Source organism: Pelodiscus sinensis, chromosome 8 (assembly GCF_052426305.1).
Source record: "Pelodiscus sinensis isolate ZL-2025 chromosome 8, ASM5242630v1, whole genome shotgun sequence".
NCBI lineage: Eukaryota > Metazoa > Chordata > Testudines > Trionychidae > Pelodiscus > Pelodiscus sinensis.
Window position 1 is genome coordinate 63,441,179 of NC_143059.1, and position 19,670 is coordinate 63,460,848.

The 19,670-nt window shown below is 44.8% G+C and overlaps 1 protein-coding gene across 2 annotated transcripts in view; it reads right to left on the bottom strand.

Moving 5' to 3' along the window:
* Positions 1–19,670, bottom strand: part of NHLRC2 (NHL repeat containing 2) — a 58,932-nt gene that overhangs the window by 31,147 nt on the left and 8,115 nt on the right. For both annotated transcript variants that reach the window (XM_089780206.1, XM_006134970.5), the window contains exons 2-3: positions 18,547–18,699; positions 1,954–2,409 (exon numbers count right to left, since the gene is read on the bottom strand). In XM_089780206.1, the coding sequence (XP_089636332.1) occupies positions 1,954–2,409; positions 18,547–18,699 (609 nt within the window). The remainder of the gene's footprint in view (positions 1–1,953; positions 2,410–18,546; positions 18,700–19,670) is intronic.

A 19,670-nucleotide genomic window follows, 5' to 3' on the forward strand; every position in this document is an offset into this window, starting at 1 on the left:
ATTTTAGTCCTGGTTACATCAAACTAAAGCAAACTAGCTACAAACTAGTTCTTTACTTTTATTTTCTTCACTCATTTAGTGTTCTTGAGAAGATGAAAATCGAACTAAACAGTTTTTGATCTATTTGTTAGCAACAAAGAGGTATGGCACTGTATATAAAGGGTAGCATGCTTAGCCTTCTAGACAGCATGATAAGCACAGGGAAGAGCATCATGATCTACATAGAGAACGGCAAACTTAAGTATCGTATGTTACAATGAAAGACAAAGTACATTGTAATATGAATTTATTGCAGCTGTCATGGTAAGACATTTCTATGTACAATGTAATAATAGTGCATCACGATTTATGATGCAAATTCAGTTATTTTAACCTCACTGGATACCAACACTTATTACTGAATTATAATCTTTACTTTATTGTTTTCTGCCCACACCTCTTTTACTGAGTCACTAAAATACATTTTTTATTAACTTCTACCTATAAATTGTAAGGTGACAGTTTTGGGTTTACAGACAGCAAAGATGAGGATTTCACAATGTAAAAATTAACTTGTTTTGCAGACTCAAGCTCAAAAAGTACTTGTATGCAAGACCTTCAGGGAACTGCACAGGATGACAGGAAGTGGTCTTATTGATTAAATAGATAGTATTCTTCTCTTTGATTCACTATTCAATGGATAATCCAACATCATATTAAGGAACACCTTGCTGTTGGAGATGCCATCTTACAGATCAAAAACATTCTTACAATTGATCATATGAGTTCACTTAGCAGCTTTCACAACAGCAGAGGTATTGATGTTGGTGTCTTGGTCAGATTTTTTAACTTGGATAATTATGCTCTGCCTTCTTAATCTACTTTCATTCATGTAAGGGTCTTGTTTTTAAAACTTTAGTATTACTGGCATTGTTTAATAGCTTCAACATCCTACCATGAAATATGTGTTATTCAATGGCACATTAATTGAAAAAATCAATATAAGACCAAAGTCCTCTGATGTCAACAGAAACTTTTAATTGATGTTAATGGTTTTGCATCAGATCCATAGCAAAATCTGTCAACAGTAGTTGTCAGTAGGATTGCTTATAGCTGGGCTGCTATAAGCATGGCTCTGTTAGGCTGTGAGGGAGCCAGTATCAGCTCAGCTGGGCTGGGAAGGGGTTGGGAATTGGCATGGGGAGGTGGCAGAAGGAGGCCTGAAATGACCTCCCCGGATTCAGAAAAATCCCTCAACTGTGACCAGTCAGGTCCTGAGAGTGCCAGACCAGGGAGGACCAACCTGTAATGAATAATCAGTTTCACAACTGTTTGTAGACAATTTCTAGTCTTTTAGGTTCCTGTGCAACAGCACAAGGCTGCAATGAATTTGTTGCAGACACTACATAAGAATGTTAAAGAGCAATGCTCCTAGGGAATCCCTACTTAGCAGGTGGGCCAACGATTCCGTTAAAAAGAAATGTATTAGCAGCATATTAAGTGGGCTGAGAGAGGTGTTAGTATCTCACCTCTTTTCCCTGGCATACCCACTCCCTTTCTGTGGATTCCATCTTTTTGGCATCCAGGAAGGAGTGACACATTAACTGCTATCTGGAGGTTCAGCACCATGTACACAAAGTGATCTATAACTAGTAACTGTCTGTGCAGATTCAATACTCTATCTGTATTGAATATTGACATTAATATAAAAAAGTCAAAGTTACTCTAACAATTAGAATCATGAAGTATGTTAAACAAGTATATTCAAAGAGTCTGATACAGATTTGTTCTAAAAGTTATTTTATTACTCAAAAACTATTTGACAAAGAGTTGCAAGAAAAGTGCTTAAATCAAATATTGAAAAATCTGCAATTAATTCCAAATGTTTACAATATGCTGAGCACTGAACACAAAGAATGCACAGATTTCTCTGAAGACACAAATATGACCCTAAGAAACTTACGTAACTATTACCTCCAATGGTGTGTAGAATATGCCCATTTTTCCTGACAACCAAAATCCTGTGATGTCCAGTATCAGCAATCACGAGCCTATCCCCTGAATTGTCTACAGTCACTTTGCCAGGAAACAGCAAGGCAGAAGAAGGCAGAGAGTCTCTGTACAACTTTGTTCCAATTTTGTTATCTGTGATTTGTCCTTTCTCTTTGTAGAACTTTAGCGCAACAGAAGTAAATAAAAATAATTTATCTTTGTGCCCCTCTCCAACAAGAGAAAACAGCATATTTCCACGAGGCCCAAGAATGACCAGAGTTGGCCAACAAGACACATCTAGTTCATGCCAAAGCGTTGCATCAGCATCATTTACCACAGGGTGGGTAATGTTATATCGAAGAACAGCACTTTTAATGTTACTAAGAACCTTTTCATTTGGGAACTTCGCTGAATGAACACCAACAATCAGAAGGCCATCTGAAAGCAAAAAAACCCAAACATAGTATTTATAACAAAATATGCTTGCATCCAAATAAGTCTGAATAAGAAATTAAATAACAAGTACAGTCCTACCTTACAAAAATGCAGTAATGGAAAACTACATTCTAAAATTGTTAATCAAACTTACCACAGAAAACTGGAACTAATAAACAATTCTTTCAAGGTTACCAAAAACATAGTACAAAATGTATGTACTATTGAGATACTAGGGATGTAAGCGACTAGTCAACTATCCAATAAGTATATGCTTATCGGATAGTCAACTAGTTGCTCGACTAGTCACTCCCCCCCTCCGTTACTGCCTCTATCAGAGAGAGGCAGCAAGGGGATGGAGGGGAAGCAGAAGCCAGTGCTGGGGGGAGCCGGCTTAAAAGGGGGGGGGAGGAGAAGCACAGGGGTGCAGTGGGGAACTGGCGATGCTTCCGCTTTTGAAATGTATCAAAAGCGGGGCTCTTGCTATGTTTCAAAGGCGGATATGCCCTTATCAACTAATCAAATAGTCAAAGAAAATTCCACAGACTAATCAATTAGTTGATTCATCTAAATTTAGCATCCCTATGACATACTACAATAGTCCATGTTTTTAATGTTTGTTGAAACATATGAGTTTAACAAATAGGGAGGATTAATACATAGTCATAGAAATCAGTTAAACACCCAAACTGCCTCCGATTTTTCCATAAGAAAAAGATAACAGTCTTGATACCCTAAGAGAAAAGGTTCTATAGTTATTTTTATAATTCAGCTATTGTACACCAGCAGCCACTCTAATACCTCCGTAAATAAGATGGAAACAATCAGTCACCTCTCTCAAGTTTGACTACTTTTTCTATGCTTTCATAAAATTCAAAAGCAAGTTTTTCATTTCTAGTTAATTTTCTTTTTGTGACAAAGGCTAAGTTTACTTAGTTCTATTATACTTGGCACTTAAAGATGATGTTCCCCTCCTGTCAGAAAGAAATAAAAAGAACCTTAACTTTTTAGTAATCTTCCAAGGAACAAAGAAACTTTTAATTTACCATATTTTGTCAAGGAACTGTTACAGAAAGATCAATATTAGTGTCAAAGGTTCAGTTTATGTCCTTATTATGTACCATTTCCGAATACCTTTAAATTGCAGGACACAACTATATATACAGGCAGTCCCCGAGTTACGTGGATCCGACTTATGTCGGATCCACAGTTATGAACGGGGCTTTTCTCGCCCTGGAAGACTGGAGCGGCGGGACGCCCAGATGCGCTACAGTCCCGCCGCCCCCGTCCTCCGTGGTGAGAAAAGCTGCTCCACGTCTCCCTAGTCTGCTGGGGGGGGAGCCCCCCCCCAGCAAACCAGGGAGATGCGGAGCAAAGCCGCGGAGCATGCCCGCAGCGGGACAGCCCAGGCGCGCCTGGGCTGTCCCGTTGCGGGCGTGCTCCAAGGCTTTGCTCCCCGTCTCCCTGCAGACCAGGGAGACCGGGAGCAAAGCCGCGAAGCACGCCCGCAGCGGGACAGCCTGGGCGCACCTGACCTGTCCCATTGCGGGAATGCTCCAAGGCTTTGCTCCCCGTCTCCCTGCAGACCAGGGAGACGCAGAGCAAAGCCGTGGAGCATGCCCACAGCGGGACAGCCCAGGTGCGCCTGGGCTGTCCCTCTGCGGGCGTGCTCCGTGGCTTTGCTCCCCGTCTCCCTGAAGACCAGGGAGACCGGGAGCAAAGCCTGGGCTGTCCCGCTGCGGGCGTGCTCCGCGGCTTTGCTCCCCGTCTCCCTGGTCAGCAGCCCAGGGAGATGGAGCAAAGCCATGAAGGACGCGGGTTGGTCCCGCAGTGCCGCTCCTCGGCGCTACTGTACCAACTCGGCAGCACCCCAGCTGCTCTGCCCCAGGCGTCCTGATTCAGCCGCTGCTGAAACTGACCAGGGGCTGACTAGAGGAAGCCCGAGGCAGAGTTGCTCTGCCCCGGGCTTCCTGGAATCAGCCGCTGATTAGTTTCATCAGCAGCTGACTTGGGGACGCCTGGGTTTCTTAAGTTGAATCCGTATGTAAGTCAGAACTGGCGTCCAGATTCAGCCGCTGTTGAAACTGATCAGTTTCAGCAGCGGCTGACGCCAGTTCCGACTTACATACAGATTCAACTTAAGAACAAACCTACAGTCCCTATCTTGTACGTATCCCGGGGACTGCCTGTATTATATAAACCACACATGCACTGCCCCATGCTGTTTGTAGTTAGAACAGAAATGAAAGCAAGCACAGCACTCTGGTCATCTGAAGAAGCAGGCTCTGCCCACGAAAGCTCATGATACCATCTACATGTTTTATTAGTCTATAAAGTGCTACCAGACAATTTGTTGTTGTTTTACAGCACTATTTGTAATCCTGAAAGTATAGGACGGTGGTATATCTAATTCAAGATTTGATATTGTGTTTTGATGAGATTATGTTATGTTAAAGGAATTTAACTGTGTATGTGACAATGATATTTCCTAACCCTTCTTAGTAAAGTTCTACAGTGCTATAAGTCATAACTATATGTTTATGTTCTACATAAATAATTTATGAACTCTGTTCTTCCTAAGCTTACAGATCTGAATGGAACTGATAAGATTGTATGAGCCACAATCCCAGACTACTTTCTGGAATCTGTCCCTTTCCCAGATTACACTGCTCACAGCTATGATCCCGCCTCACATTCCTTTTCTTGAATGGAGTGAAAATACATTAACTAGGCAATTGTACAAAGTTACTACAGGCAGTCCCCGGGTTACGTACAAGATAGGAACTATAGGTTTGTTCTTAAGTTGAATTTTTATGTAAGTTGGAACTGGCTCCAGATTCAGCCGCTGCTGCTGAAACTGACCAGAGGCGGACTACAGGAAGCTGGAGGCAGAATTGCTCTGCCCCCAGCTTCCTGGAATCAGCCACTGATCAGTTTCAACAGTGGCTGAATCTCGAGCCTGGGACAGAACAGCTGGACCCTGCAGGACCAACCCAGCAGCACCCCAGCTGCTCTACCCCAGGGTCCACAACAAAAGCCTGGTCTGCTGGGGGCGGGGGCACTAGCTGCGCCCCCCCCCCCCCAGCAGACCAGGGACACGGGGTGCAAAGCCGCAGCGGCGGCGGGGTGCCGCGCCTCTGAGGCTTTGCTCTGGCCTGATCTGCTGGAGACGGTCCCTGATCTGCTGGAGACGGTCCCCAGCAGACCAGGGACACCCGGAGCAAAGCCGGGAAGGCGGAGGGGTCCCGCACCTCCCCGGCTTTGCTGTGGCAAAGCCTCAGAGGCGCGGGACCCCTCCGCCTCCCCGGCTTTGCTCTAGGTGTCCTGGTCTGCTGGAGACGGTCCCCAGCAGACCAGAAGCACCCGGAGCAGCTTTTCTCTCCCCGGAGGTCGAGGTGGCGGGACCGCTCGCTCTGGGCGGTCCCGCTGCCTGTGAGCTCCGGGGCGAGAAAGCCCCGTTCGTAAGTGCGGATCCGACATAAGTCGGATCTGCGTAACACAGGGACTGCCTGTACTAGATAAGTCAGAATTTTTAATACAATGGAAAACCTTAGCAAAGTATTATATAGCCAGTATTTCTCCAAGATCACTCATGCTTCTGGATAGTATAGGTGTCCTGCAACTGCAAACAACACCTGGACTCTCTCAACCTCAGTATCCAAATATAGTAGACAAAATAATGCAGCTACACCTTACAAGCAACATTTCTCCAGGAAACACTTTCCCTGCTGTGAACTGTCCTCTCAAAAACCAGCAACACAGTCACCACATGGGAGCAACATTTGTCACATTGTGACATCACATTCAGGGTATGGAATCGGGGGGGAATGAGGGCACTGCTCCCCCAACTGCATCTTTCCACTCCTCTCCCGACTCTGGCCCCTCAGGACAACTCCAGGGCACACAACACTGTCTACTTGCCTTGCCTGAAAGAGCCTGCATGGAGAACATGTGTGGGGGAGTATGGGGAGAGGAATTTTTTGGGAAGGGGACAGTTTGGTCTGGGAGAGCAGCAGAGGAACATCTGGAAGGTTTCCTCTTCTCTTCCTCAGCATCTGGCTTGAAGACGGCAGTGATGCGTGTGTGCGCATGATGCTATTTTGTACAGGGGAGTATTTGGACCCCCTGGCCTCCCTGCTATGCACTGAGCTGTCCTCTCCATTTTGGTTGCCAGTGGAGGAGTGTAGGTGTGTTGTTTTGCAGTGGAGGGTTGGGAAACACCCTGCCCTGGAGCACTGAACTATTTCTGTTGTCTGTTCTAGGAGACACCCTTCGCTCAAATGTGGGCTGCACATAGTACCCTCCAGCTCTCGCCCAAGTACAGCACGAAGTGTCAGATGCAAAATAATTTACCATTTTTTATATTATTTTCTTCATTAAGGGCGTATCTAGACTACCCTAGGCTTTTGAAAAAAAGATATGCAACATATCTTCGTTTGAGCTCACTTTCAAAAGCGGCACTTTTGAAAATGAAAGTAATTAAGATGCAGTTTTGTCGGCGAACCCTCCCATTTGTCGACAAGCTGTGCAAACCTCATTTTTAAAAGAAAAGCGGCTAGTCAACAAACGGGAGGGTTCGTTGACAAAACCACATCTTAATTACTTTCGCTTTTGAAAGTGAGCTCGAAAGAAGTTATGCAAATTCCCGCGGAATTTGTATATCCTCTTTAGCGTAGTCTAGATATGCCCCAATGTTAACTTTTCTTTTTACCCTGCATACAGAAAAAGTTTATGACAGTAGAGATTCTAAGCACATCACCACTTCCAGTTTGTACAACTCCTTTAGGAGACAGTAGAACTCTGGAAATTGAGTGTCTCTCTGCAGTCTTCAGGCTCTCATTATCCATACTCTCATCCAATATAAATAGGAGCAAGGAGAGGGGGAAAAGTGGCAAATGACGTTCTTTCAAGAGCAGAGCTACCAACTTCAATTATGAAGCAGCTTTCTCCTCAGTGGGGAATATTTTGTGAAGTACATGTTTCTGGGTGGGAGCAGACCCTTCACATGTGCCGCTATACTGAAGTCTGCTGCCCAACAGACTCTTATGCTAGCTCTTGCTTGAACTTACATATTAAAAATAACAGTGTAGATGTCATGAGGGGCAGTGACTTGGGCTAGTTTCCTGAGTCCAACCCACCCAACTGCCAGGGGTTAAGACAGGGGTGGTTAGCCTAAGCTACTATCCTGCCACAGCATCCACAATGTTATTTTTAGTGTGCTAGCTAGTGCAGAGCTAGCATGTGTCTGTCCTCCTAAGTTGGGAGATGCACTTCCAGCTGCAGTGTTGACATACACCCATGGGAAGACCCAGTGGATGAGTGCTTAACTGCCTGGATATGATTTCAGAATCAGAGCCCTACTCCTCCTATTTGCCATTGCAGGATAGTTGCCTTCAACAGAAGATGAAGGGATCACTTGTTAAGTGCCCTGTTCTGTTCATTGCCTCTGAAACATCTGGCATTAGACACTGTCAGAAGACAAGTTTGATCCAAATGGGCTTTCAATATGTTTTTAGCACTCTGTCCAGTCTTATTTTTAATGTCTCATATAATATTTTTCCCACACTACTCATTGGACACTATTCTACAGAACAACAAATCTTACCATTAGGAGTGTTTTTCTGCATAGTTTTCCTTTTTGTGATTTCAATTACTCCACTATATACCCTTTGTGCCACATTAAACATTTCAAATATTTATAGATAACTGGGTCTGAACAATTCTTCCAGCCCATTTTAATGTAGTGTAATGCCTAGAAAATCTTTACAATTAGCCTGCATATTATTTCTATTTGTATTTCATTTACAGTATGAAAAATACAAAAACAGGAAAACGATACAGATAAACTAGGCAATAAATCAAAGTACTGCTCTTCACAGTCAAAGTAATTTCTTCAAAGTTGAGCTCTTGTATAACTGTCAATCTTTTTTTAAAAACAATGTTTGGATAATCACAATTTTATATAATAATTTTAAGATGTTTACGGAACACCTATGGAAAACCATGAAGCAAATGAGACTTTCAGTTAATATCTCAAAGCTGAATTTCTGCATATAGCAATGTAGGTCCATGGCACTGAAATAAGTATGACAAGGAAAAAAAAAAACAAGCTTAGTTTCCTTGTGAAAAATATAAGAACATAAGAACGACCATACCAGACCAAAGGTCCATTTAGCCCAGTATCCTGTCTGCCAACAATGGCCAATACTACATGCCCCAGAGGGAGGGGACACAACAAGTAATCCTTACATGATCCCTACCCTGTCACCAATTTCCAAACAGAGGCTAGGGTCACATTCCTACCCATCCTGACTAATAGCCATTGATAGACATAACCTTCATGAATCTATCTAGCTCTTTTTTTAACCCTGTTAAAGTCCTGCCCTTCACCACATCCTCTGGCAAGAACTTCCAGAGGTTGACTGTGCGCAGAGTGAAGAAAAACTTCCTTTTGTTTGTTTTAAACCTGCTGCCTATTAATTTCATTTGGTGACCCCTAGTTCTTATATTGTGGGAATAAGTAAATAACTTTTCCTTATTCACTTTTTCCACACAAGTCATGATTTTATAGACCTCTATCATATCCCCCCTTAGTGCCCTCTTTTCCAATCTGAAAAGTCCAAGTCTTTTTAATCTCTCCTCACAAAGGACCTGTTCCAAATCCCTAATCATTTTTGTTGCCCTTCTCTGACCCTTTTCTAATACCAGTATATTTTGTTGAGATGAGGCGACCACATCTGTACACAGTATTCAAGATGTGGGTGTACCATGGTTTTATATAGAGTTTTATATAGAGGAAATAAGATATTTTCCATCTTACTCTCTATCCCTTTTTTAATGATTCTTAAGATTCTATTTGCTTTTTGACTGCTGCTGAACACTGAATGGATGTTTTCAGAGAACTATCCACAATGACTCCAAGATCTCTCTTGAGCAGTTGTAGCTAAATTAGTCCCCATCATATCATATATATAGTAGCCCAATGTCTGAGACTCTGTAATGCTGAAACGCTGGCTGTTCCCTCTGGGCGGCACTGTTGCCTCCCGCCGTGGCACTCGGCTGACTTCTGCGTTGCTCAGCCTGGCTGTCGCGCGGGAGCAAGCAGCGCAAGCAGCCACTTGCTCCCGCCCGGCTGAGCGGCGCAGAAGTCAGCCGAGTGCCACGGCGGGAGGCAACAGTGCCGCCCAGAGGAAACAGCCAGGGGGCGGGGCCTGGACGAGCGTACGTCTCTGACATCAGGAAAGAGTGCCAGATTCAGAAGGAGGAAAGTGGAGCAGACACAGAAGACATGGAGGAGATAGAGAGGAGAACGGAGGAGACGGAGGACAGCAAGACAGAGAGTAAGAGAGACACAGCAGGAGGAGGAGAAGAGAAACACAGAGTGAGAGGCAGGAGGGGGAGAAGAATAAGGAAGACAGAGAGAGAGGCAGGAGGCAGACAAGAGCTGAGAGAGAGAGAGAGGGCGAGGCAGTAGGAGGAGAAGAGAGAGAGAGAGAGAGGCCGTTTGCGGCGCTTGCTCCCACATGACAGCCCAGCTGAGCGACACAGAAGTCAGCCAAACACCACAGTAGGAGGTGAAGGGGGGCGTGGTGGTGACGTACACACCCGGGGACAGGGCCTGGACGAGCATGCATTCCCGACGGAGACAGAGGAGAGCGGACAGTGAGAGGCAGGAGGGGGTGAAGAGAAAGAGAGAGACCAAAAGAGAGGCAGAAGGCAGAGGAGAGCTGGGGGGGGGGGGGGGCAGCAGGAGGAGGAGAAAGAGAGATAGAGCAAGAGACCAGAGGCTCAGGAGAGAAGACCGACGTGGAGAGAGACCCGAAAATCCTGTTTTATGACGGGTTAATTGGCTAGTTGTATGTATAGTTGGGATTATTTTTTCCAATGTGCATTACTTTACATTTATCAACATTAAATTTTATTTGCCATTTTGTTGCCCAATCAACTTAGTTTGGTGTGATCTTTTTGAAGCTCTTCACAGTCTACTTTGGTCTGAACTATCTTGAGCAGTACAGTATCATCTGCAAATTTTGCCACCTTTCTCTAGATCATTTATAAATAAATTGAATAGGATTGGTCCCAGGATAGACGCATGGGAGACCCTTCCAGTTACCTCTGAATTTCTGTATATAGCAGTGTAGGTCCAAGACACTGAAATAAGTATGCCGGGGTGGGGGGGGGGGGGAGGAAGAAGCTTAGTTTCCTTGTGAAAAAACAAGCTTAGTTTATACTTCATAACGACAGATTAAAAATAATCAATCGTTACGCGTCACAGCCATCTTTTAGCACTTCATATGGAAAAGCTCAGATGAATGTTTCCTTTCCCTTGTTATATACTGTTGACAGAATATCATCATAAATTAAACAGTAAATCTACAACATGCCTTGTTTTAATCTGAACCCCAAAACCAAGATTTTTTAAAAACAGTGGCAACCACTGGATGTCAATTTGATTTCTGGAATATGTCAGAGCCCTCATGTTGTAGAATAAAAGAGCTTTAATTGTTTTGTAATTTAGAGAGTGGTTAAAAATTATTTTAGGCAATAAATTCTCATACATCTTCTAATGCTGAAGAAACCCTTACTGATAGCCCAGTTCCTCCTCCTTTGCCCACTCCTCCCTGAGGCCCGGGCCAGGGAGGGGGAAAGGGGAAATGAGGGTGAGGGCAGACACTTACATCCTCTATTCTCCAAAGACCAGTCAGGGCAACCTTCCTCCCAGGCATTCACATCCCCTCCCCCAGAAACCAACTACAAGGCCCCCCCAGCGATGTAAAGTCCAGTTTAATTGGTCAACCAAATAAACATATTATTTAACCGGTTAACAGATTAAAGGGGAGGTGAGTGCGGGGGGGGGGGGGGGGGAGGGGGGCACGGACGACTCCAGCCCAGCTACAGGAGATCCCCTGCCAACCATTGGGCTGGGAGCTACTCCAGCCTCACACTGTTTAACCCATTCACATCCCTAGGCCCCACCAGCACAGACACTCACAAACCTCCTGTCCACAGAATCCAGCTACAGCCTCCACCCTCCCTCCCTGCAATCCCCACACACTCATCAACTACACCCCCAGAGACCAGGTGCAGGCCCCCCTGGCCCAGACACCCATCCGCTATGGCCCATAGCCCAGCTGCAGGCTCCTTCTCCCCGACATTCACAGACTCTACTTTCCTAAGCCCCAGGGATCCAGAAGGAGAAATAGCCTGATGCTGGGTCCTGGGCTTGCTTGGAGTTTCCTGCATACTGCCACTTCCCTCGAGAGTATGCTGAGAACTGCAACTGCTGGGAACCCTCCTGTTCTCACCCCCTCTATCCAGTCTTGTCTTCTATTTATGAACTGAGTTCTGCTTGGTCCCTAGTGGCAGCTAACATGGACATTTCTACTGTCCATTTCTGTGAGGAAAATAGGAAATTCTACCTGCACAACATTAATTTCTGCAAAATTCTGAATTGTCCATGATGCAGGATTCTCCAGAAGCCCCCGTTTTCTCCCCAGCATTCCAAATATTGGAAATGATTATTAATATACATCCAGATCACTCAATTTACTAATTCAAGATTTAAAGGACCAATTAAAAAAATTCCTAACTGTCAGGGTGGTCATATATTGGAATAAATTGCCAAGGGAGGTGGTGGAATCTCCCTCTCTGGAGATATTTAAGAACAGGTTAGATAGACATCTGTCAGGGATGGTGTAGACGGAGCTTGATCCTGCCTTGAGGGCGGGGGGCTGGACTCGATGACCTCTCGAGGTCCCTTCCAGTCCTATTATTCTATGACTCTATGAATTTAGGAGGCAAAGCATTAAAGCTGTGCCGTGGTGCTCCACTCTTTGCATAACATATATTTTGTATTGTCTGTATTGTACCTTTAGAATAGGGGTGGGAAATTATTTTTGATGGGGCAGCCACTCCAAAAATCTGGTAAGTGGTCAAGGTTCTCATCTTCCATGATATTAATGGAGGAGCTGTGGAGTCTGGGATGGAAGTTGGGTGCAGAAAGGAGCTTGGGGTAAAGGACTGGGGTGCAAGAGGTAGTGTGGGGTCTGGGAAGGCATTTGGATGAAGGAGAGGATTCTGACCTGGAGGAGGGATCCAGGAGGGAGTGCAAGGTCTGGGAGGGGATTGTGACCTGGAGCAGGAGTTCAAGAGGGGGTGCAGGGATTTGTGTTGTGATCAGGAGTAGGAGATTAGGGTTCAATGTCTGGGAGGGGGTTGTGACCTGGAGGAGGGGTATGAGTGACAGTGCAGAGTCTTGGAATGGGTATAGGTACATATTGGGTTATGTGGGGTAGGAGTACAGCAGGAGGTGGAGGGAGGGTCAGAGTGTTGTGGGGACAGGAGGGGCTGGAATGCCAGAGGCAGGCTCTGGCCAGGAGGTGCTTACCTGGGCAGCTCTCAGCCAGCAGCCCAGGAGGTTTCTCAGACAGGTTCCTTGCCTTCTATGCCCCCTTAAGCCACTCAGAGCACCCATCTACAAGGGCCATGTGCTGCTCTGAAAGCTGTGAGCCTGTGGGCAGAGAGGAAGGGTATTTCACATGCTATCTGTCCTGGAAACAGGCAGCTCCCATTGGCCGATTTCCAGCCAATGGTTGCTGCGAGATTGTGCTAGAGGAGGGGGCAGCACAGGAAGCCTCTCCCCGTCTTTCCCCCGGACTCATAGCGCCCACAGAACATCATGGCCCATACAGTCGGCTGCTCTGAGCGCTGTAAAGGGGCAGGGCAGGCGGGGAGCCTGGCTGTGGCTCCCACTGGGCTGTGGGCTGGATCCAGCATCTTGGCGTGCCAGATGCAGGCCGCAGGCCATATTTTGCCCACCCCTGCTTTAGAATATAAAATCTTTGAAGTGTGATTCTGTTAACTATTGAGCATATCCCACCCACGCTATACCCATAGTGTCGCATATGATTATGGTGCCATATGAATAATGAAGAATATAACTGCTCTCTCTTTGGCTGTATTATGCAATATAAAAGGTACCCGCTTTCCGTCTTGCTATAAAAAAGTGACACAGCATACAGAAATAGAAAACCATATTGTGTCTCCCATTCAAGGAAAAGTAATTTTAGGTTACAATTCATTTTTTACTGTTACTGTTCACTGGATTGTCTCTGTAAAGATGGCTGCCAAGTTAAAGTTATGATTTTTGCTATACAATTGCTATTTTCATATAAATTTTAAAGTATATAATTTGTGGCAAGAAAGTTAGTGTTTTCAATTGTTTTTAATCTGCATTAGATTAAATATATCCTACAATTTGTGAGCCCAGAGGACATTTAGGGTTTCTTTTTTTTCAAAAAAGCAAACAATCTAAATTGTGCAAACTACTGTATCGACTGATGAACATGTTGCCATTTTAACATACCCCAGATTAAAACCTGGGTTTCAAGGATTATTCAAGAGCACAAATTTGGGCCTCTGCCAAACGGTTTCTGAATATTAAAAAAGTATTTCCTCTTATAGAAATTCAACAGGCAATTTTTGGTCTACTGATAACATGAACTGAATATGCCCTGGGGCTTAAAATAACATACTGAATGCCACTTTGAAAACAGAAATAGTGCTGCTAGAGATACAGGCAAGACTATTTCAGGTAAAGATCAGGGTGGCATATAATTCATCAAAAGTGAGCTTTATTTTGAGACAAACCTATTGAAGATCCAGATAATTAAAATGTGTGTATGTGCATATAGCTAGGTTTGATGTTTCTGATCATCTTAAAACAACACCTTCTTATGATCAGGCATCTCATGTCACAGCAGCATATTGCTGAAGTTCCATCAATCTAATCTCATAGGCTGCGTCTACGCTGGCATGATTTTCCGCAAATGCTTTAAACGGAAAAGTTTTTCCGTTAAAAGCATTTGCGGAAAAGAGCGCCTAGATTGGCATGGATGCTTCTTCGCAAAAGCACTTTTTGAGGAAAAGCATCCGTGCCAAGCTAGATGCGGTTTTGCGCAAGAAAGCCCCGATCACCATTTTTGCCATCGGGCCTTTTTTGCGCAAAACAGTCCTCCCCTGTCTACACTGGCCCTGCGCAAGAGGGCTTATCCCTTAGTGGGAGCACCATAGTATTTGCGCAAGAACACTGACAATATTACATTAGATCGTCAGTGTTCTTGAGCAAATTCAAGTGGCCAGTGTAGACAGCTAGCAAGTTTTTCCGCCAAGGTGGCTGCTTTTGTGGAAAAACTTGCCAGTCTGGATGTAGCCATGTTATTTGTTGTATGTCAGCAGAGTACTTGCACAATGTGATCATAAAACAAATGTTAGTACTTTCTGACATTCTATGAAGTTAATGTATAGTATAATAAATAAGAAAAAGATACTCCCATGCATGTTTTATATAGTCTTTAATTCATGCTTCCACTATGCAATAAAATAGAAGGGAAAAGGCATCATGCCTTCAAATATCTAAATCATACATTAAGTCACAGAAACATCAAGTGTACACTCATAGGCCGTGTCCAGACTCAGGGGTTTTTTCGGGAAAAGTAGCCTTTTCCCGAAAAAACTTCCCCTGCGTCCAGACTCAAGCCGCGTTCTTTCGAAATTATTTCGAAAGAACGCGGCTTTTCTTTCGATGGCGGTAAACCTCAATTTACGAGGAAGAACGCCTTCTTTTGAAAGTTCCTCTTTCGAAAGAAGGCGTTCTTCAATGTAAAGAGGCCGTCTTCGAAAGAGAGCATCCAGACTCGCTGGGTGCTCTCTTTCGAAAAAGCGGATTTCTCTTTCGAAAGATCCGCCTACAGTCTAGACGCGATCTTTTGAAAGAGGCTCTTTCGAAAGATGCTTTCGAAAGAAGCCTGCAGTCTAGACATAGCCACACAGAACAAGGAATGGGACATAAGTAAATTGAACTCCTGTTTCTTTTCACTCTTCACACCAACCTGCAGAAGATCTACTAATCTCACTGTTCTTATAGTCATTTTCCCATTCCTTTCCTGGAAAAAGCTCTGTTTCCCTAATATTCCCAGTAATCATCACTGCTTCCCCTTCACATACCAAGCTTCTTCCTATCTGCCCTATCTCCTGCAAACCTTTTCAGCAGGGAGACTTCTAGACATTAAGCTATCTTCTTCCTGGGAGCTGCCTCCCCATTGCTGATTTTTGGCACAAGCACTAGTGCAACACTAGCCTAGAGCAGCAAGAAAAAGGGTAAAGCATTCCGGAAAAATCAGAATTGGAGGGGTATAGCAGGAGACAAGTCTGGCACTCCCTAAAGGCTGGTGGCATAGGCACTGACTTCATGGGTAGCCTGGGACTAGCACACACACAGGGGCTGTGTCTACACTGCACCCCTTTTCCGGAAAAGGGATGCAGATTAGACACTTTGGAATAGGCAAATCCGCGGGGGATTTAAACATCCCCCGCGGCATTTGCATTAACATGGCTGCCGCTTTTTTCCGGCTTGGGGATAAGCCGGAGAAAAGCGCCAGTCTAGACGTGATTCTCCGGAAAATAAACCAAAGGAATAAGAGATCCTCTGGAAAAGGGTTTATTTTCCGGAGAATCACGTCTAGACTGGCGCTTTTCTCTGGCTTATCCCCACGCCGGAAAAAAGCAGCAGCCATGTTAATGCAAATGCCGCGGGGGATATTTAAATCCCCCGCGGATTTGCCTATTCCAAAGTGTCTAATCTGCATCCCTTTTCCGGAAAAGGGGTGCAGTGTAGACACAGCCAGGGGGAAAAATGGTACATGCTGAAAATCTATTAGTAGTCCCTCCACTCAATGTCTCCTCCTCCACTAGCACCTCCCACCTGCCATCAGTCCCCAATCAGTGGCCCTAAGTAGGGATGTAAAATTCCATTTAATTGGTTAGCCAATTAAACTCCAGCCCCCACCAGTTAACAATTAACCAGCTAACTGATTAACCTTTCCCATCCCTAGCCTTAAGTTTCCTGTAAGCTGTGCAGGGCAGTGTGGAAGAGACAGGAGCAGATCTTGAATATAGTAGAAATGATGGATGCTTGGCGTCACAAGAATGAATCATATTTAGAACCATTTAGTGGCCATTCAGGCAGGGGCCCGCTGCCTCCCTCCCCAAGCATGGAGGATGGAGGAGGGCGAAAGGCGCCTCCTTCTCCGCCTCATCCTGCCGTGCCTCAGCCACCATGGCTGCCAGCACTGAGATGCTGTGAACAGCCAGCTTGAGCTCTGGCAGCCTCTGTGGCCTGGCAGCCAGTGAATCGGGGAACGGCAGCAGTTGGGAACCGCTGGTCTACACTACGGAGATCGATACTGCTGTAGTCAATCTCCAAGGTTCTAATTAGCAGGTCTAGTGAAGACCTGCTAATTCGAACTGAGAGGGTGCCCCTGTCAGCACTGGTAGCCCTGCTCCTCACAAGAAGTAAGGAAAGTCAATGGGGGCATGTGCTCCCATCAACTTTCCACTGTGTGGACAGTGCCTAAACCTGATTTAAGATACTTTGACTCCAGCTACGTAATTAATGTAGCTGGAGTCACGCATCTTAAGTCAACTTTCCCCTTTAGACCAGGCCTTATAGAAAAGCTTGTATGTTTTAGGCATGTGAAAAGAAGAGAGGAAGAATATAGGCAATGGTGTTCAACATAGGAGTGGAGGGAAACAAAAAAGATGGAAGACACAAAGCTAGAGGGATGGATTTTATTCAAAACTATTTGATTAGCTGCAGAGTTTCGAAGGAACTGCCTCAAGATTGAGTTCCACTGTATTGCAGTCTAAGAGCCAAAGACGTATGTAGATAGAAATAAAGTTAGAAGTAGTAAAAGAAAAGATATACTATTCACTGAAATACCAGTGCTATCTTACACTGCACTTTTCACATAAGCCTTTCCTGCAACTCTGGAACAGCCCATTTCCCATGTGTCAATTACTTCCGCTGTACCACCTAGAATTTGCTTGTCTCAAATTGCTGTTATAGTATTTCCTCACTGGCAACTTCTCCATTTCTTTTATCTCAACCATTGTACCAAATATTGTATTTCCCTGAAATAAGCTATAAACTCTTCAGGGCAGGGAACTTTCTTTGTAAGTCTTCTTTAAGGTGTTGTGTGTGTTTATTACAGTATATCAATAACAATACTTTGTGAAAAACTAGCTATGTTTTATTACTTTAACTGAAGTGAAAAATGCAATAAGTTAAATATCAAGAAGATAATTAATAAGAGAGCCCCATGGGAGGTCAAACAAATATTAAACATGGTAAATTATGATAGGCCATAACAAAGAGTTGAAGACCAAAGTTAGTTTCAATCCCTCTCATCTCATCAGAAAAAAATATCTTTTCCAATATGCTATAAAGTGTCCATCACTGATTAGTAGCATTTAGGACCCTACTAAGAATGCAATTCTCCTCTTCTGACTCATCCTGATGTCAGGAGATCAGAATTCTTCATAAAGATGGATGGCAATTATTACTTAAGAAGCTCAAAACTGTATCTCTTTCACCAACAGAAGTGAGTCTAATTAAAGATATTACCTGTCTACCTAGTCAGAAAGGCAGGCAGATTTAATCTGCAACCAGAATTTAAAGAGGAGCTGAAATGCATTACTGGAGCAAAGAGAAGTAAGAGTGAAGTGAGGAGGTCCTGCAGGAAAAAACCTATGAACAGCCAAACTTTGGGGAAAACTTTAGATCAGCTTTTTATTTTGTTGTTATTGCAGTTATTAATAAAACAAAACCCCAAGAAAATTGTAAGTTTACATACATCAGGTGTGTGTACTCTGATCACAGCTGGTACAGAACCTCGCCTACTTAAAATCTGGGTTTTTTTAAACCTTTCAAGGCCTGAAAGCAAATTCAGTGGCTCATACAGGTCTAGAAATTCAGGGTCCGTTCTTGCACCCTTACTCACACTGAGTAGCACCTTATTCTGCAAACAGTCCTATTCATGAGAGTCACAGACTTGGACTTTAAAGTACTAATACTGCTTTTCTAAATACACAGATGTAACAACTACCAAATCTAACCTCTATTAGAAGTGTTGTGGGAGTACATACAGTCCTCCTGTTTTGAGGCAAACATAGATTAAAAGGTACTTTTAGACACCACTGAAGGCTTGCCAAATGTTTAGTAACCAGAAACAAAATGACTCAGCTACTCCATTTGTGATATTGCCAAGAAATTCTATTCTAAGCATACTAAATCACTGATACCTTTATCAGAGTACTTGTGCTCTAACACATGGAGATCAGGCAGCAGGTGTATGCAGTTGATGCAGCAGTAAGTGAAGAAATCCAAAACCACCACTTTTCCACAAAGGTCTTTGTACAGAGAAATGGGGCCTTCGGTGTTCAGCCACTCTAGATCTGGAATTTGGAAAACAGTGGTATTTCATTAATTAAGAAATGAAAGAACAAATTCACAACTAATTCAAATAATCGTGTTCAAGATTCTTGGTACACTTCTCTAAAATGTTGAACATAGTTTGCATACACATTTTCAATAATAAAAGAAAGACTATTCCAACAGTAAGTGACTTGCTCAAGGGCAGATGGGAAGTCAATAAAATAGCCAGGAACAGAATTCCTCGCTCACATTCATATGCTTTAAACCAGCGTTTCCCAAAGTGTGGTTCACGACCCAATACCGGTCTTCAGAAAAATTTGCGTTCATGATTCTTGGGAGAGAGCCCTCCGCTCGCGGCGTCTCTGTCGGGCACGCTTCCGGGTGGTGGGGCTAGATCCGGCGGGCGCTAGGAACCAGGGAGGAGGCCGGGCACACTGACGCAGAAAGGGAGCCAGCGCCGGCCGATAAAGCGGCTGGGATTGGGGACGGGGTGTGTGTGTGTGGCCGCTCTGATGCTATCTCCAGGGACCACGGAGGTAGTGCAGGCTTCCTGTGGGGTCAGAGGGCAGTTCTGCAGCTGTGCGCCAGGTCCCAGAAGTGCGCAGGCTGCTCTCTCCCCTGCCTCAATAGCTGGCGCGGTACCTAAAATGCTGGTCCATTGAGCGCTGCGGAGGGGGTGGGGATTTGGGATCGTGCCAGCTCCGGCTGCTCGGGTGGCATGTGCTGACATGGGAAGCGGAGGAACAAGGCGCGTGCTGCCCGAGCGGTTGGGGCTGGCGCGGTCCGGGACTCCCCTTCCCCCTGTGCAGGAAGGCATCAGGCATGCGATGGACCAGTGTTTCAGGTACCTCACCTATTTGGAGTACAGGGGAGCAGCCTGCGCACTTACTGGGCCTTGGCATGCAGCTGCAGGATCCCCAGGTATGGGTCCCTGTCCCCTCCCCTCCACCCAGATCCCCACAAGTACTCTACCCCAGCATCCACCAGCACC